Source organism: Diprion similis, chromosome 7, assembly GCF_021155765.1.
Source record: "Diprion similis isolate iyDipSimi1 chromosome 7, iyDipSimi1.1, whole genome shotgun sequence".
NCBI classification, from domain to species: Eukaryota; Metazoa; Arthropoda; class Insecta; order Hymenoptera; family Diprionidae; genus Diprion; species Diprion similis.
The window spans coordinates 9994873-10015851 of record NC_060111.1 but is presented as its reverse complement, the minus strand read 5'-3'; the positions used below and the strand labels follow the sequence as shown (position 1 = coordinate 10015851).

Genomic DNA, 20979 nt, shown 5'->3' with positions numbered 1-20979 from the left:
GAAAATTAAAAGAAAAAAAAGCTTTCGTTTATTTAGACGATGTACTAGTAGCATCTAAAACGCTTGACGAAGGGATAGACAACCTCAAAGAGGTTCTATTAGCTCTCGCTACAGGCGGTTTCTCACTCAATTACAATAAATGCTCGTTCTTTACGAAAGAAATAGAATACTTGGGTGTATTGATTAGTAGCGGCTCAGTTAAACCAAGCGAACGCAAAATAACAGCGCTGACAAAAACCGCTGCACCACACGATATAAAGAGCGTAAGACAATTTATGGGACTCGCCAGTTATTTTCGCCGCTTCCTCGATCACTTTGCTGTTACCACCGCGCCCATAACTAGGTTACTACAGAAAAATGTGACATTTCAATGGACAAATGAATGCGAGCAAATACGGATGAGTATTATCAACCGTTTAACCAGCCAACCGATACTACGGATCTTTAATCCTGACCTAGTCACCGAACTCCATACCGATGCCAGCGCAGTTGGTTTAGGAGCTGTCCTTATGCAGATCGAAGACGGTAAAGCGCGACCGATAGCATATTTCAGCAGGCGGACTAACGAGTGTGAATCACGGTATCACTCATACGACCTGGAAACACTCGCAATTGTTGAAGCAGTAGATCATTTTCGTGTCTATCTGTATGGACGTCATTTTACCATATACACCGACTGCAACTCTGTACGAGCAACAGCGCTCAAAAAGAATCTACACCCACGTGTTGCCAGATGGTGGATCCGTCTTCAAGACTACGATTTCTCCATTGAATATCGACCAGTTTCTGGGACGAGGCCGTCCCAATGCAGGATGGCCGTGTAAGACGAAAGACGGTCTAGTCTAACCCGATTCACGTCAATACCTTAAATCCGTACCGGGGCTTAACGACAGCCCACCAGTCTAAGCTTAGTGGGGAGAAATACAACTATTGGGAAGAAATATAAGCCGGACCACTCTCGAAAACATCCTCAGTCCTCATTTGTCCGTCGAGTAGCGCGGATTGATTTTGTGAACACCAGTTGCCCAATTTCTCAACTACCGCCACCAACATTACATATATACAACAGGTCAAAGAAATATCCTTACGTGCTAGACAGAGTATGACGGGTAATAAATCGGCGGAGCCGGTACAATAGTTATATCTTTATATACATATATATATATATATATATATATATATATATATATAAGAAACAAAAGGTGTACTATAGATTAATGTATACAAATATTTAATAAACGGCGGACGGCCGGTAATGGTATGTATATATCGGAACGGTATATATCGGAATGGTATATATACTATGTCGGGGTGAAGCCTCGAAAAGGCGGAGAGGATGAAGGATTGGCAGCACGTCGAGGTTTACTCATTGCAAAAGCGTGATGATCCCAACACGACCGGTCAATTCGCTTGCTTGGCCGTGACTGCTGATTTCATCCAAGCGTTAAATGAACAAACAATTTTTTTGTTGCTAAGGTTCTGTAGTGAAGCTATATTCATAGCATGCTGAATAACGCTTGACACTCGATACGGCGGACTCATTCAAAGTTCCTCTTTATTCTTCTCCGACATATATATATATAACAAAGAAAAGGGTATACTATAAATCATGGTATACTAGTATTCAATAAACGGCGGACGGCCGGTAATGATATGTAATTATATCGGAATGGTATATATATATATATATATATATATATATATATATATATATTGTAACGTGCTTTTTACTTCACCCGGGGGAAAGCGGGGTCGGCACAGAGGCTCGTTTACAAAAATGGCGTTGACCAACACGGCAATAGAAAGATGAAAAAAGAATAAAGAGTGACGGCACTGCAGAACAGGTGTTGGGCGCCAGGCTCGAGAGAGCCGTAAGAGAATATACTCTTACCAGATTCGAAATTTACCGTCCAATAGTATTCGTTCGCCGACTCGAACGGCGAACCTAACTCACACCACCAAATCTCAAAGCGAAACTATAGCAGGGGCAAGCACACACAAAAACAGCCGACTAGCTAGCGGTGAGGGGAACGTGGGCGCGAAGGTGAAATAGTATATATGATAATCGAATGATTATAGATGAATTACCAGCGTTTATTAACAACTAGTGCCGTTACGGCAAGGCAGAAGGCAACAAAATAGTTATTTACACGGCAAGCGGTCTTATCGGTGGCGGTACGCTTCGATACAATTCAAAAATAAATAAAAATAAAACACAATAGCATACAATATAACACAGCAACAAAATTAAACAAATCAATAGAACACGGCAAAATCAAGCAGTATAAGCTAGAAGCGACGAGCGGCAAGCGACCAAGATAAGCGAATAATAAGCGGCATAAAATCAGCAACAATTCAATAACTCAGGCGACTACGGACTCGTGGTGAAGCAAATTCGTTAACAATTTCAAAACTCAAACCAAGGCCGAACAATTCTAAAAACAAGCTTGCCAATAATCTAACGGCTTCACAAACACGAGATAATCCTCCTTCACTTTTTCTATATTACTAGGGTCACCGCGCGCGCAAGCGCGCGCTTTTCTTTAAATGTCTTATAACTTTTTTAATAACAATATTACTATTAGGTATATTCCCCTACAGTACATAATTTCATTGTAGTTCGGTAATTGTTATAAAAAATCTTAAAAAATAAAACACAAAGTGAAAGCTGCTGATAAATCTATTATTAATGAATCAATTGATGAATGAAATAATATGCTATATATAATATTAAATTTCAATTTCTTCATATGATTTGATAGCAAACCGTAAATCTCCCATTTCATATCTTGGTTGTATGATTCTTTTCACAAGTTATTATTTTTATAACCATCACCGCAGATACAATTGTGTATATGTTCAATTTTTTTTGACCGAAATATCAATTACTTTAAAGAACGCGATAGAAAAATACGATTCTGTTAAGAAGGGTGGTATTCCACAACGATCGATCTGCCTGTCGATTTTTAAGAAATGTTTCACTTTAATCTTTTTTCAATATGCTATCATTTTAGTTTATGAGATGAGTTTGCTTTTTACGGTTTCTTTCTTGCATATATATTATCTCACGTGCATCATAAATAAAGTTCTTTATACACATAATTTTTCACAAAATTATTTGCTCGTTGATCTCCTATGTAAATACGTAGTGCTTCCCAGGAGCGTACTCGAGAAAATGCGACGTACAATTGACCATGATTAAAAATGTCTTTTCGGAGATCGATTGCTATATTGGCAAATGTTTGTCCCTGCGATTTGTTTATTGTCATTGCAAAAGCCAGTTTAACTGGAAATTGTCGTCTTTTGAAAGTAAATGGGTAAACGTCTTCGCAATATAGTGTGATACGGTTAATAAATACCACTTCTCCTGACTTGTCACCAGATAAAATTTTACATTTCAAAAGATTATTTGACAATTCTAGAATCAATAATCTCGTACCATTACATAGTCCTTCGTTAATACTGAGATTTCGAATGAGCATTATAACACAATTCGTTCGCAAGCGCAATTCGTGCGGAGGAAAACTTGCTGGATTTAAAGTGTTCAAATATTCTGGTAAAATAGCTTCGTTGATATCGCCATTATCGCAATTTTCGGCACTATCCACGCTCATGTAGATCCGTTCTGTTGATATGTCTAATAATTCTACAACGCGTTTATTTATTTCTTCGACATCAACGTTTCTAGCTGAAAGGATTGCAGACGTAGATAATTCTGCAAATCGTCTTTCTTTAATTAAATTTCCATATGTATTTTCGACTATATCAGCTCCAGTATCTGCCAGGCATTGCAATGGAATTTGTAAATTGTCATTCTCATCATTCAAGCGTCCATCGCCCACAGCCAGTAGAAACTTAGCGAATTCCGATTCAGCAGGCAAAGTTCGCATATTCTCTATTAATGAAAATTTGGAGAAATGTTTCCATAGTGGACTGAATTTTATAGATAAACTAACTAATTCACAACGTGTTGCGTGGCTTTTCACAGGCAATAGTTGTCTAAAATCTCCACCAATCACAACTATCTTTCCACCGAAATGTAGATTGTTGTTCATTATATCACGTAAAGTTCGATCCATTATATCTAATGCATATTTCGGTGCCATGGGGGCCTCGTCCCAAATGAAAACATCTATATTTTTCAGATATTCACTTTCTTTCGAACCGATCTTAATATTCGATGTAGAATCTGCAAAAAGGGGGACAGGCAGGGCAAATGCCTTATGCGTTGTTTTTCCGTTAGGGAGCAGGGTCGCAGCTATTCCAGTAAAAGCCATGGTGCATACTTTTCTCTTGTCACTTTTGAGTAAGTAATACAGAGTTGTATAAATAAAAGTTTTACCCGAACCACCTGGACCATCTATAAAAAAGCAATTGCCATTATTGTCATCCTCACAATCATTATCGACTTTACTCAAAACGAGGTCAACGATCTCTTTTTGTTTTTGATTCAGTTTTTCGTATTGGTGATTACCAATATCTCTAGCCTCTTGCGGCAAAATATCGTCATCAGCTTCTACGATTTCTGATATGGGTTCCATGTCTGGGAACATGGCAAGACTGGAACCTTCTGTTGAAAGCATGGCACTTATCTGTAGATACGCTTTTCTATGTGCCTGAAAAGTACTAACATGTCTTGCATAATCTTGTGACATTGCATCTTTGAATTCGTCCCAGAGTTCATTCGGATGAACCGGATGACAATGGATTAAAAGCCGTACAAACAAACTACGTAATTGACGGGGCATCATCCACACCTCAGCTTCGTGCATTGCTCGTTTCCATTCATCGTCATCTTGAATAAGACCCAACGCTAAACATGTTGCCACATAAGTTTCCTGAACTTCGTCATTTACAATTCTCAGGTTGTGAAAACTTGTTGCACCTTTAACGGTTAGCAATAATAAACGAAGATGAAATAGTTCTGTTTGAGTTGGGCTAATCGAATACATTCGTCCAATAACATTGAATCTATTTTTCCGGGGATACCAATGGAAAATATTAGTTCCCGATTCTTTCTTGAAAACGTAATAAATAGGTATGTCTCCGTATACGTATTGCCTAGCTTGTGGATCACGAGCGTTCAGTGCAAAATAATCGATTAGCATACTTTGCTTGTCTAAAGCGGCTCTAATTCCATCTTCATTATGTTCGTCTTGAATAATAATACTTTGTTGATTAGGCAAATGTACAGGCAAACGTGTAATTGAATGGCTCTTATCGTGCAATGGCTTACTTAAAATACGCCAACAAGCTTCTACAGGTCCAACATATCGAGTTTCCAAATAATCCCGTATTTCATCGTGTTCTACAATACTTGGATTACCGTCAACTACAGTTACAGCAGCAGCATCATGACCTTTGTGTATATACTTATATAAATATTTCACAGATTTAATACTTGAAACGACTTCGACATTAATGTGACAGTTCAATAAACGTAATAATATTGGACTATGAGGCACGGCGTTTCTGTTATCAACCACGAATCTTCCACGGCGTTCAAAAGTAATACCAATGTCCCTACGACGGTAGGAAGGATAGCCATTTTCGTCAAGAGTTGTTTCGTTACGGAACTCTTTTGGATAATGTTTGGAACATTTCCCTTGTACTAAGCACCAATCCCCACATGGCCCATGGATCATATTTTTCATTACAATCTCATGCAATATATAATCCTTGTCGGGATCCGGAATTTCAGCGGAAATGTATCGATCTACAACGTCAGAAGTCGTTATTTTAGAATTTTGTGATAACGTTATTAATATATGAATGTGGGGTAAGCCACGTTTTTGAAACTCGATGACGTATACGTAAGCTAAAACTTCTCCGAAGACTTTTTGCTTTACAATCAAGTTTAGAAGATAGTCTTTTTTTATATTGAATACCCGAGCGACAATGTCTGGCCTATCTGATGCACTCTGACCTAGTAAAATGTTTTCTATAATCTCACGCCATTGTGGATTGCATGTCATTGTCAAAAAAATATCTGGTTTGCCGTATTTGCGTACGATTGCCATGGAATCTTGATATAGTTGTAGCATATTGCGAGGCGATCCTACGAATGTAGAGGGAAGGATAACAATTTTTCCTACATGAGTGTTTGCTTCAGTTGCGCCTCTTTGCAAATGATCAATAAGTCCTTGATATGATTCGGCGCGCAATTGTGTTTGATGGCTTTTACAAAACTCGATACGATCTTTTTCGATTTTGACATAACTGTCAACAATCCATTGCTGGAATAATCTACGACCCATTAGAAAGGGATTAAAATCGTTTCGAATAGCCATTCGATACTTAACGTATGCTGCTCGAGTTACGCGACGATTTTTATTAACACACGGTAAGTCCCTATGCCAACCTCTCGTGCCAAATGGATATAACAAAGGGTAAATCCATGGTTCAACGTTAGGATCCATACTACTAACGTATTGTAAAGTTTTTGTGGTTTTGTTGCGTACAGTAACGTATGATTCTGGAATTTCTCCATCCACCATAGTAGAGAAAACTACTGCGACTTCGTTTGTCCTCTGAAAATTATAACGACCACGATCCATTCCTGGCTTTAATGTAAACAATAATTGTAACTCAGGTTGAACCTCATTGTTTGTTATCATCGCCGCTTGTTGATTCTGCAGTTCTATTCCCATCATCTGATATGATTCCGCAAATATATTAGACTCACGCATCATCATGTCAAGAGATCCTGCGATCTCTGGGTCAAGTCGAGAATTTTCATGACAACGAAATTCGATTGCTTCATTGGGATCAATTATAAAAAGTTGACCGAAAGTCGGATATTCGTTAGAATCTGGATACAATGCTGTATTGATTTGATAATATATTTGTCCTTGTATCTTAAAACAATAAGGTCCGGGACGCCTATTGCCAAAGTCAAATAAATTCGCATTGAAAGACGCAAAAGAGAATGAGTTATTGTAGCTACGAATATGCTCGTAAAAGTGGGTCGATTTTGGATGTGATCCATTGAATAAATTATATAAAATTGAAGGTGGTTTTGGTAGTGTTTCAAGAGAAACCTCTCCATGACTGCAACAATCATTGAAGGAAAGTCCTTTGTTGGTAATTTTTTCTGCAATGAAATGTTTAGCACCGCAATGTGAACACAGCGTATCCATCGTCCCAATATAATGCTCATGGATATCATTTAAGTGTCTCTCAGGATTGATACTTGAATTGATATTTCTTCGTGATCGAGACTGTCGTTGGCGTACTGTCGTGGAAATAGGAGCAGCATTAACATTGCTTATGATAATTGAACTTGCCGATGGCAATTCGATTATACGATTTTGTTCAATTACAATTTCTTCAGGTGCAATAGGATTGACTGCTTGATTACGGGCTATTTCACGACGACGACGTTGATTAACAGTAATTCTTTCACGCCGAATTCGTTGGAATTCTGCTTCGTCATCAGCGGTTCGTTGTTGCTTGCGTTTTGGCATGAATTCGAAGTTCCTCGAAATAGATATCAAACTATATTTCAAGATAGTTTGTTACGTGCGTTCAGTTCTATTCGATCTCAATTGTTTTTTTTCTTGTTCGTTTTTCTTTCATAATCTTTGTAATGTAGTCTTTTATATTGATTTAATTTCTGTAATCTTTTGGCTTGCTGGTAATATCTTTTTTTTAAATATTTTCTGAGGTTCTGGATTCGAGTTCTTAAAATGTTAATAATTTTATTTTCAACTGTACAGAAATGTTAGAGCTCGTACGGTTGTAAATATGCTCTAATGAAAATACAGAATACAGAAATAAACTATAATAGTGAAATGCAATGTGGAGAACAATGAAGGGTTCCTATAATTTTTATTCCCCTCAGCTTGACTGGAACAATCTGTAAGATCAAAAAACTTTTATTAAAATACAATAAATATTATATGCCTTTTATCATTAAATTCCAGAAATGAAAAACTTACGAAAAAGTTTAGCACAAGGATCCTTCCTTTTTTCTAGTAGTTCGTTAATTTTCAAGCGAAGTACTTTTTAAAAGGAATGCAATGTGCTGAAAAAATAATTTACAAAATGATTTACAATTTACTAAATTTAAATACAATTTACAAAAAATAAAATGTTTATATATCATTACTATTTAAGGGGGGCGGGGGTAGGTTAATTCACTATAAAAAAAAACATATTTTCCATATTTTTTTTGACGACACAGTTTATATATATTTTTTATATAATTAGTGTAAATAAAAGGGCATTTGAAGAATATTCTGTGAAATTTTCATTAATAATTATGCAGAAATGAACCAGTGACAGCAAATCTTCTCAGACGCTACAAAAAAAGTTACATTACGGTGAAATGCGTAACTCATCACTGGATCATCCGAAAAAAAAATCGAAGAAGATTCTATTGGTTAATAAGTTTGTTGAGGTAACGCTGTTGAATTTTTATTTCTATTTTTTTTATTTTTCAATGTTTGGTCACACTTAGTAGTTCAAATAGCGATTTTTATTTAAAAAATTCGAAACTTTATTATTGTAAAATGGATTAAAATGATCACAAATTTAAAAAAACTCGACAGCGTTACCTCAACAAACTTATTATCTAATAGAATCTTCTCTGATTTTTTCGGATGATCCAGTGATGAGTTATGCAGTTCACGGCAATTTTTTTGAGGTGTCTGCAATGATGTGTTGTCAATGGCTCATTTCTGCATAATTATTTACTCAAAATGTTACACAATATTCTTCAAATGTACTTTGATTATACTATATACTTCCATAAATTAACATATATTAACTGTGCCGTCAAAAAAATTATCGTAAATATGCTTTTTTCGTAACAAATAACCTTACCCTCCTCCCCTTAAAATGAATATATAAAGTAAATAAATAGAATATGTAAATACGTGGGTTAGGTTTTTCGGTGACGGGATTATTATTGCGGGGTAAAAGTAAAACATTACAATCACCAAATAAAAAGAATACTTACTTTTGTGTTATAATATTGCTGATTATAAATGTGATGTGCACATATGAGGTCGTTGAAAGTAATATTCTTCTAAGCTGCGAAGCTTCGCAACGATGCACGAGCAATACGTCAGTACTGCAGTATGTGCAATGTCCAATTAGATATTCACCATATACGGCTTATGAATATACGGCCGGTTGCAAGAGTGAGTCGCAAGTGATATAGCAGTCTTGCTTTTTATATTCAGAACAAAAATAATATAATTCTTTGAAAGAACACAATACCCTGTACACCACATACACGAACACAACAGAGTCCATTTTAGATTTATTTCTTCCTCTTTTCTCATGTTAGATATCGTTACTTAGCAACGGTTGCATTTGTGCAATACCAGCATGCAGGCAGCTCGATAAAGTCGATAAAGAAGACAGCTATGATATTGTAGTTGATCCAAAATCCAATCATTATTTCAAATATAAAATTGTAGCTACCATGTGAAACCCGGTAATGGTATTTTCACTGCTTATCTTAGTAATAATAACAATATTTTTTTTGCAATTTAAAAAAAGTAGCAGCCGACTTTTATTAACTTTTTTGAAACTTATAAAACATAATTATATCATACACAATTAATTAAAGGGACTCTTTAAGGAACATCGTCAGCATATAAACTCTTGCAAAGCACTCTTCTTGCATTCTAAAATAAATAAAAAATATTACTTTGAAGTCCTTCAACTATGGAAATCATATTATTAATGTAATAAATCCACAAGAATCTGTAATAAAAGATTAATTCATTTGGCACCTTCTTATTATGGCACCTTTTTATGGCTCAAGTTACTAATTTTCAAATTCTATTCCCCCAACCACATTGTCTTCCAATGGTTTTTTCATAGACGTTCTAAATCCTTGTTTTAGTTGAGCTGATGGCATCGTTTCATTATCGACGATTTGTATATCTTTCATGCATTGAGCTTGAAGGTAGATCGAGCCAACTGAAAAAATAGCATTCGAATTATTGTTGATGTTAATTTCATGCACAAATAAAAAAATCTACATAGGTGACTATAAAGATTATAGTTTTACAGAAAAAATTACCCACTCACATCCATCGTATTTGAGAATGCCCTGTACTTGAATGTGAACTCCTGCGTACAACGCATCATCAAATTCCAGGTTGGCAATATGAACTCTCAGTTTGTACATTCCGTCAGTGATAGCTCCTACACCATAAGTCGAATATCCACTGACTTCTTTTTCAAACGCGAGTTTAATAAACCCCTGAACACCTGTAAGCAAATATAAATGGTGAAAAAAGACCCAAAAATGAGACAAAAAAATAACACAAAGAATACTTACATACGTTACCAGTTGCATCTGCGATGTATTTTATTTCGACTTTCCGGTATTCGATTTCACATTCCTCGATCCCACGAAGAGAATATTTGCCAAGCAATTTTATTGTAGTAAGTCGGTGCGTTGATATCTCGAACGGAACCACATTGTCACTTGCTTTGACATATTTTTGGTTTACTTTCAAAACCATAGCTCGCTCGACATGAATAATCTAGGGGATAAAAACATTTTACAAAATTTGGTGTTATCTTTAAATCGTGTATTACTTTGAATATATGGAGTATAACTATACCTCTCTAGATCGAATCTGCTGTTCGTATAATGGAACTCGTTCTTCCCATATGAGAAAGCGAATTCGTCTACCGTTGTCGTTATTAATAATACACTTGTAAAGCGATTTTTTGTCTTTCCCGACAATTTTTGTGCCCTCCACGCAGTCGACGTAACCGATAATTGCACTAAATTTTTTTTGAATGATTGTTAAGTAAAGCACATTTAATTGACGAAATACGATGCATTTACATATACTTCGGTTATATATACAGCGTTGAAAAACATATATCCACTTTCATGAGATTAAAATTGATTGAAAAAATTTTAAATAAGCCAGGGAGAAAAGTGATGGGAAGCAACCACAAGGAATCAATTTATATCGATCATATAGGCCATTTTAGTAATAGTATCAACCGGGGGGCTATAGAAAGCGTAGATTAGATTTATAGACAGCGTAGCGTTAAATTATATAATAACCTCAACAAATTAGACATTTTAAAGCCTATTCAGAAATATAAAAAGAAATGTATACAAAAGTAACTTTTAAGTTGATTTATACTTACACTGTGTTGTCGCCTGCTGTTAGGGCATCAAATTCTTCGTTTGACGTAAAATCGTCTTTCGTCAATGTTGAGTCCATTATAAATTGATGTAATATGAGAATGAGATGTTGCTTGTAGGGGCATCAAAATTAAAATGACGAAATATGGGCACCAAAAAACAAAGAAATAAATTGTTACGGAAACGGAAGTAAAGCGTTATCGCATATTTCTTTTGTTTTGGTTCTCGCTCTCTTGCGAAATCATTCAATCACTGAAGACTCTTTCTGTCACGAAATGTTACCGATTATATACATGGCCGTATGATCAAGTCGCCTGACAACGCAGAGTCATCCCCAATTGATTAAAAAAACGAAGAACCTGGCCCCCCAATTTCAAATTTTGTAACTTTTTCCGTCATTATTTGTAAATAATTTTCGTTAGGAGGGCTTCATCGATTTAGCATTTCTTAAAGGTCACAATAAATAATGGCATTAAAACATTTTTTGGTCTTTATAGAATATACAAATGACGTTTATCGTTGGGAAATATAAAGTCGGGTATTTCTTATTAGGTTCTTACAAAAACTCAGAAAATTTCATCATGATTCAAACATTTAAACTCTTAAAGGAACATCATTAACATCAAACTCTTGAAAGGACATTGCTCAGATTGAAATTCTTGAAGGAACATCGAAGAATTCTTTTAATATAATATCGATGTACTAAATAATCGTAGTACATGTCTTGTTCACATCGCTTCGCATATACACGTCTTTGCATCTTCGCATGAACATATCTTCGCTTTAAGGAATCATTCAATTATGTGCTCCAATACTCCTTCTGTAATAAAGAGAAGAAAATTCACGACAATGAGATTTGAAACCGCATGATACGTTATGAACATTCGATATTGTTCAAAAACAATCATTTTATTATTCTTACAATTTTTATCGAGAGTACACTCCAGCAAATCATTCATGCAGTCTTCAATCGCAACCTTTTCCATCAGAAAAATTATCACATTAAGAAATTTTATTGTTAATGTTCACAAACTATTCAAAAAATATTGAAGCTATTTCCATTAAAAACTACTCAAATGATTACTATAAAGATATTATAAATATGCCATTATTATTATTACCCACCTTTTTATGCGATTTCTCTTCATCACCTTCATCAACTTCCAATGACCTTTTCAATGACCTTCTGAATCCTTTTCTCAGATTAGCAGATGACATCACTTGATCATCGAGTATCTTGAGATCTCCCATATTTTGAGCTTGTAGAATTTCGAAGCCATCTATAGTGAAAATTCGCCGCGACGTCAATTCACAAGCCTCTTATGGAAAAATTGACACATACGAATAAAATATTACGAACATTTATCTTTCTTCAGTGTACCCTTAACTTCAATATGGACCCCTTCAACCATTGCATCATCGTGTACATACTGTGCAATATGAACATTTAGTTTGAAGGTCCCATCGGTGATAGCTCCTGAGCCATGGGTAGCGTGTCCAGTTGTTTGGTTCACGAATGGCACTTTGATGTACCCTTTAACACCTATAAACGTTAATAATTTATTAACAATAATATCCGAAGAATTGTAATTGCATATATTGAAAGAAAATAATAATTATTGAAACGGTACAAACATATATTGCCACTTGAGTCTGCGATGGAGTTTAGCTCGACATTCTGAAATGTCATTCCAGGTTTATTCATGCCTTCAATTTCATATTTGTGAAATAATTCGATCTTCGTGCGTGGGCGGATAGATAGTTCAAACGGAATTATATCATCAGAAGCTTTGTAATAGTCCTGCTTTATCGGAATTACCAGTCCTCGAGAAACCCGAACTATCTATGGAAGAAACATTATTTTTAGTTAATCACTCATAATTTTTTATTTTAATAATTACTATTTGATATACAACTATTGGTATTATACTAACGATTCGAGGTGAAATACTGGACTCGTACAGCGTAGCTTTATCATCCCATGCCACTACTCGTACACGTTTACCATCGCCGTTGTTCAAAGTGAATTTGAACAACGGTTTTTTCGCCACACCGACGAACCGCATGCTCTCGATGCCATCCACATAGCCCATGATAATTCTATAAATGCATAATAAAAGGGAGAAATGGAATGAAAAAGATCGACCATAGTCTGCAATTTTTTTGTTGATAAAATTCGCTGTGGACGATATGGTAACCATATGTGGCAAAAAGAATTTATAATTCCCAAAATGACGTGTGACGTATGAAAAAAAAAATAAAATACTTACGTTGTATTATCACCCGCCGTTAACGCATCGAGTTCCTCGCTCGACGTAAAATCGCTCATGTCGCTAAATAAATTTATCTGACACGATCGCGTCGGTAAATAAATGTATCTGACACGATCGCGATCGGATGAGTTGCAATTGTTTCTTACTTTTTTCTACGATCTGAAATACGCACATAAACAAACTCCGAACACGACATTGACAGCCAATCAAAATACTCCGAATATGACATTGACAGCCAATCAAAATACGTCTATAGCAGCTTCAGAAATATCTCGAACTTCGAGATTTCGTGACAACTCTTCTTTTATGAGAGGATTGGCACGGTCGCCTGTCGCTGCTTGACGGTGGTAGTTACGCTCGGCAACGACGGCACGGGCGCACACACTCGCTCACAGATTCTCTCTCTCTCTCACACTCACGTACTCGGTACGCGGCCGGGAAGCGGCACGGTACACGATCTATTACAAATTATGTGTTACAATAAAGCGGCAAAAAATTATCGAATGAACAACCAGAGCATGTAATATTAATTATGAAATAAGAATAGCAACCAAGATCAACAATTTAATCAACTAGAAAAGCTCAGCTACCACGAGGCTCGCGGGCTTTCACGCAAAATGGCCGACCGAAGCCGGCCGGCAACCTGTTGCAAAAAGGAAAAATGGCCTGAGGCCGTTGAGAATCTATAGCCAGCGAGATTCGGGATAGCGACAGCCTACCTTTTTACGGCAAACGGTCCTGCTCAAGATACGGCAACTACTTGTCTTGTCTTAACACTGATAACGGCACCAAACGGTTGTGCTAGCGAAGCGGTGAGGCTTAGGAAAACTTTGTAACAGTTACACTACGATGCGGTCGAAGTTAGGAGCAACGAGGCGCAAGGGAGAGTGAGGTGGCGCCCGGCCCTCGGCGATCGCGATCCCGCGGTGGCGCTACGGGAGGGGATGATAGGTAGATTGGCGAGAGACCGGCGGGAGCCTAGGCAGCCGGTCTGTTCGCCGCGCTGTGCTGCGTGTTGCGAGGGTGGTCTGGCGAAGGCGGAAATGTCCGGTCGGCATCGGCGAGCCCAGGGGGAGACTGAGTCCGGTTATTTGTGGGTGCCGGGTGGCAAGGCCGGTCTTGTCGGAGGCTCAGGTGGAGGCAACTCGACCCCTGGGCGGCAGCGGCAGCATGTCCTTGACGGCATCGAGGTCCGAGCAAGCAACAGCGCGACTACTGGGTCCGGGGCTTCGAACTCCGCGCCGGTCGTCCTGTGGTCCCTCCGCGTTTCCCGCGACGGCAGCGCAGGGTGGTCGTTGGATGGCGTCGGCATTGGCGGCGGCAGTGGTGGCGGCAGTGGCGGTCACCTCAGAGAATGGGTTGGGGGAGTAACAAAAAGCATGAGTAACAATACATGAATCTTAAAGCTAACTCTGGTTGTTCATTTGCGGCACGGCAGGACTCTCCCTTGCTCTTTAAGAGCGCTTGACGCGGCCACCTGGGAGTGGAGGGGCGGGTCGGTGACGGGCTGGTAGACCCGCCACGTCACAATATATATGTATATTGAAACTGTTTTGTGTTTCAAATAAAATATGGGTACGTGAGCTTAGTTAACGGAATCAATAAAAGGCGTTATGCAAAATATTTGGAGGAAAATTGCTTTAATGGCAATAGGTGTTTCTCGTTTTAAGTCTGAAACAGGACTGTTTTTACAATAATAGCGGTTGACGCAGCAACCCTATTCATTTGATGACATAAGAAGACTTAGTTTTCTTGCGTCACATGCCGACTACTAGATCATTAGAAAAGGGGGTAAACCGGGTGATTTTACCCTTTGTAACAATATATATATATATATATATATATATATATATATATATATATACATAAGGCGGAACGGATCTAGAATAAACGGTTCAACTATTCTATATAGTTAATAAACGGCGGACGGCTGGTAACAATATGCACATATATTGGAACGGTATATACATGTACTGTAACGTGGCATTTTGGAATGACCCGTTATAAGGCCAAAAATCTGAAGGAAACTACCTAAAAAGCGTCCCTGGCGGGGTACTCCAAGCAAGCTCGATACGATATAGGCGAAAAATACTAGATACTAATATTTTCTGTATAAATTTTGTAATCCCGCGCTTCGGCGCAAGCTAAACAGGTACCACAACCACGATCATCGAGGGATCAACACATTTCTTTGATTCACCGAGGGATCAACGTCTACCGAAAACTACAGTTCCAACTACCGACGAATTCAACTACCGTTCCGTAAATATGAATCTCCCGTACAACTTTGAATGCCTACTTTTTCGGATGTCGTAAGTTCGACATTAAGGGCAGATCGCAGCCTGTCGTCCACCGACTTACCGGCCAGGAGCCGGACCGAACCCAAAACACTACGTCCAGAGTTGATAAAGCCCTCGTTCTGAGGATCGACGCAGCCTTCCTGTCAGTAAGGGCTACAATCAGTGTGAGTCATGGTCCACGGACGTTGAGGTGCTGTAAGCCGCCGTGTGACTGCATGGTCTTCGTGATATATCGTGGGCAGCTGGCCACTGCCTATACGACGAAGCCGGTGGAGGCAAACAATGAGGAGTTGCACTCCATCCGGTAACCTTCCGGAGGTAGCCTACGTACCTGCCTTCGTGGAGGGAACCCCCAATGACAGGCAACCTGGACAGTACAACGCAGCAGACGAAGAAAAGTACGTGTGATGTCAACTACGCTCATCTAGCGGCAATCGTCGACAACGCGTAGCCGATATTCGCCAGAGGGATGACCCAATTATGGTGGAGATTGAATGACCACCGAAGGGGAGGAAGAATCACCTGACGACAACGGCGAGATCGCTGATCCGACCTCCGAACTCTGCCTATTCTACGCTCGACCCGCCAGGGGACAGCATACCACCTTGCTCTCGTTAATTTAGGTTTCCTTTAACTTTCCTGTCCCTTCTTATCGCTATCACTATCGTTGCTCTCTATCGTTTTCGCACCCACTATCGTTTTGATCTAATAGCTTCTTTCCTTTCCTGTAGAGTCAAATCCTTCCTTCTTTAGCTTTCTTTAAGTTTATTTAAATATAAAATCAGTGTTTATTACCGTCGCCGACTAAGGTAAGGCTTTTGCCTATCTATCGTACCGTTACGAAGTTGCTCTAATTTCTATTTCTCGTATCGTATCTTAATTATCGTTTTGGTTGCATCAAATAATGCCAGTATCTTTGTGAATCATGGTCCACGGACATTGAGGTGCTGTAAGCCGCCGTGCGACTGCATGATTTCGTTTCGTAATTAATTTCTGAAAATCTATCGTGAGTGACCTCGTAACTACCGAATAACTATCTTTTGTATCTCTGAATTTCTTTGCTTCTCGTAATTTTATGCTAGAAATGCTTGTGTAATTTCTACTGTCTATTGCTATCGCTATCTTTAATTTTCTTTACTAGTATTGCCTATCGCTTTGTATCGTATCGCCTATTTTTATTTACTTGCTTTGCGCATGAAATTTCGTATCGTATATCGAGCTACTTGGAGTACAGCTGAGCGTAGATTAAGCCGCTAAATACTGCCGCACCTTTGTTCTATCGCTTATTTTGATTCTACATTTCTTATTGCCTTGTAATATTTTCTTGTTTCCGAATATCGTATTTCTTTGTTATCGTAAGTTGCTTATTGTAACCAGGTGTATTTAGTGTATTATTTTTACCTTGCGATCCCGTCTCTAAATCTCTTGATCTCGCATAATTTTTGTATCTTTTCTCGTTACTGTAATTTCGAATTTTCTTGCTAACTTAACATCATAATTTTGACTGTTGTAAATTATCGACTCACTTGCCGTGAATAATTCTCTCGTATAAGCTACCGATATTTGTGAATTGTACATCCCTGTCAATCTCTCTTGCTAATTACCGCTTGTCGTAATTTCAATATTATTTTCTTGTCACTATCGTTCTGAGCTATCGTCAATTCTGTCAACTATCGATTTTCGCTAAAGTTCTACTCTTGCTTCAATTTAACAAATCAATAGTTCTCGTGGCGTTGCTTTTGAAATTTGGGTAAGATCACGTCGCCCAGTGACGTCTACTTTAAGTAGACTTTTTGTGTTATATTGCTTCTCTCAACCTACGACTAATTTCTGTTGTTAATTATTATTTTTGTGCGGATTATCGCTTAACTTCTTTCATCGAAAATCTTGTAAACCACTCTCTTTGCCTAATTACCTTTTGCTACCTTTCTGTAACAAATTTGACTAATCTACCGCTTGTGAACTGATTGATAATACATGACTGATTGACTTGTTAATTTACTTGATTCGAGCTTATTTCTTGATTTCTTTACTTCCTGATTTCCGTAATTGTTGTAACTGCCTTTGGATACCGCCACTCTACCAGTTCGTGTGCGTACCTGAGCCTAGCCAGCCATACAACGGGTTCTCTAATTATTATTACCGTATCGTATCTTTCGTTTTCTCAAATAATTGACGCTGAAGCGTCTGGCGCCCAACGAGTATCTTTTCTCATCTTCAAATATCGTATCGAATAATTGAAGAATCGCGCCAAAGTGCTAACGGTAAGTCCCCGTTAGAGGGTAACAGAATTTAGCGCTACAGTACATAAGACGGAACGGATCTAGAATATTCTGGTGGAAGGCCGGACTGCTGAATTTACGGCGTAATATAGATATATGTTGCTAGCATATATCCATTCACACTTTCAACTACGAGATAACAGTCACGCCTGTTAGCTGGATGAGTCTGAGCCTGGTGTAGCAGAGACTGATTAAACAATGGGCCAAACGGCCCTCCATAAGGGTTTGCTCGCGGTAACCCTTCGTGTGAGCAGCGTGCGTGCCTGTCGGGCTCTTAGGGCCTTCAGGGGCTGCACGCGGCTCTCGGGGTTGCGCGCGGCGCTTGGGGTGCGCGCGGCTTGCGGGGTTGCGCGCGGCTCGAAGGGTTCGGGGCCTAGTGGCGAGATGGCGGCAGCGGGTCAATTTCGGAAATCGGTTTACGGGTAGACAGGTGGTCGGCCCGACTGCCGGTTCCCTCGTCACAAGATACAAAAATATGAGTACTTACTTTATAATATCAGAAGTTCCGAACTTGTTTTTGTATGTTTTTGTGAATTGTTCTCGCTCTGCAACTTGTGACACGTTCGCTCCAGTCGAATGTTCGACATCGGCTGGTCATAGAAAAGAGATCATGTTGCGAAAAACAAAATACTGTGAACCTCATATTCGTACAAGTACGTTATATGACGACTTAGGCATCTATCCCACTAGGGCATCCATCCCACATTTAACCTATTAATTTACACTTTTTGGCGCGAGGGTTGAAATCGAATAGCCTTCACGAATTTCGTGAATACTTTTCAACATCCGAGAAAAACTTCAATAAGCACTCTTACTGTTCGATCTGTCTGTCCTACCTCGAATCACAAAATATGATGTGCGTGACATGTAATGCAAAGAAGAGGATAAATCATTAAAGTGCCTTTTTTGAATCAATTGAAGGAAATATTCAATCGCGAAAGATTTCAGGAGCTTCTGTAACATTGGTTTCATCGTCAAGGTGTGAGAACCGGTACAATGTGTGACATCTACGATGGAAGTCTATATTCGCGATACGAAGAAGAAGGGTTCCTGTCAGATCTAAATAATATATCACTGATATGGTACACTGATGGTCTTCAAATCATCAAAAGTCAGTATGTGGCCAGTAAATTCAACTATTAGCGAGTTACCTTACAAACATCGGATGAAATGAGAGAATACGATGCTGCTGCATTATAGTGTGAAATTAAAAAGCCTGCTGCTAATCATTTTGTCGGCGAGCGGATCCACGTCACTTCACTAAAAAAAACCCGTCAAGTCGCGGATCCTTGCACCATTTGAAATATCCGTAGTACTATGTAAAAAAAAAATACAATTTCAAACATTTTGAAATTTTTTCAAAAATGACGGAGTTAGAGCTATGTAAAGTTTTGTATACCACTGCTGCACTGCTATGTTTGAAAATTCAGATCTCCGAAAGTATACATCGGAGCGGACTGATCCTGCAATCACTCTGTTCGTCATAGAATGCGCTTCGATAAAAAAAATGTATTTGGAAAAAAAAATTTATTTCAATATTTTTCTACCGTTTTTTTTTATTTCGCTCCCATTTCCGCGAGACTAACAATTCATGGAGATAATTTTTTTCGGACACCTGTATCCTTCCTCTTCAATCCTAAAAAAAAATTTATTTCGAATCAGTTTACAAGATGCGCTTGACTAGGCGCAGGTAACGTGGTGCTATTGTTGCGCCTGGTCTGTGTGGCAGAAAAAGGATTAACCTAATCCTCACACGCGGGTCATAAAGGACTAATTTTACCTGGATCAACTGTACTGGTCCGCTTGAGCCGTACGAAACAATGGATCCTTCGAAACATATAGTCCTCCCTGTCATAAACAATGATGGTTTGATAATTTCCCTTTTCAAAACAACCTGTTAGATTCAGGGATGGAATCCCGATACCTATACACAACACAGCGAGCTCGCGGCAGTAGCGCTGACGTGGATCGGCGCGCGCGGTGGCGCGCGACGAGAGGTTTCATTTTTTTTCTCCAGCCCTGGTAACTTCTCCATAATTTTTTTTTTAGGATTGAAGAGGAAGGATATAGGTATCCGAAAAAAATTATCTCCATGAATTGTTGTTAGTCCCGCGGAAATGGCAGCGAAATAAAAAAAAAACGGTAGAAAAATATTGAAAGAAATTTTTTTTCAAATAAATTTTTTTTTATTGAAGCGCATTCTTTTACGAACAGAATGATTGCAGGATCAGTCCACTCCGATGTATACTATCGGAGATCTGAATTTTCAAACATAGCAGTGCAGCAGTGGTATACAAAACTTTACATAGCTTTAACTCCGCCATTTTTGAAAAAATTTCAAAATCTTTGAAATTGTATTTTTTTTAAAATAGTACTACGGATATTTCAAATGGCGCAAGGATCCGTGACTTGATAGTTTTTTTTTAAGTGAAGTGACGTGGATCCGCTCTACTTTCCGAATTTCAAAACTTGCTCAGAGGCACTGCCTGTACGTTATTCGATGGACGAGTTGTAAATGTTTGAGGCATTTTTTTGGCAGGCACTTGCGATTTACCAGCCGAAGCACAATTCCTCAATATTGCGTCTTAAAATGGCCAATTTGGATGCCCAAATTGCTATAACTCGGGTGAGTCTTCTACTTACGCCACTGAAGGCACATCTCATGTGTACAAATACAAAACTGAACCTCAAATGAGAACATCGGCTGAAAGTAATCAAAACGCAAATCAAGCACTTTTGGAAGGTTAAGCAGTAAACAGAGTCAAAGGCCCATGTTCTGTGACGTGGCGGGTTTACCAGCCCGTCATCGACCCGCACCTCCACTCCCAGACGACCGCGTGAATCGCTCTTAGAGAGCAAGGGAGAGTCCTGCCGTGCCGCGCCAATGAACAACCAGAGATTTATGATGATTTATATATTATTGTTAATGCTTTTTGTTATTCCCCCGCCAAATTCTCTGAGGTGACCGCCACTGCCGCCGCCACTGCCGACGC

General features: G+C 38.6%; 1 protein-coding gene across 1 annotated transcript; it reads right to left on the bottom strand.

The window, feature by feature from the left end:
* Nucleotides 1-927: 927 nt before the first annotated feature.
* On the bottom strand, nt 928-7466 carry LOC124407962. Its single transcript, XM_046884573.1, has 2 exons — nt 3146-7466; nt 928-1091 (listed from the first exon to the last, which is right to left on the bottom strand). Exons 1-2 carry the CDS (start codon nt 7464-7466, stop codon nt 928-930), a joined length of 4485 nt encoding a protein of 1494 aa, XP_046740529.1.
* Between the last annotated feature and the right edge of the window lie 13513 nt (nt 7467-20979).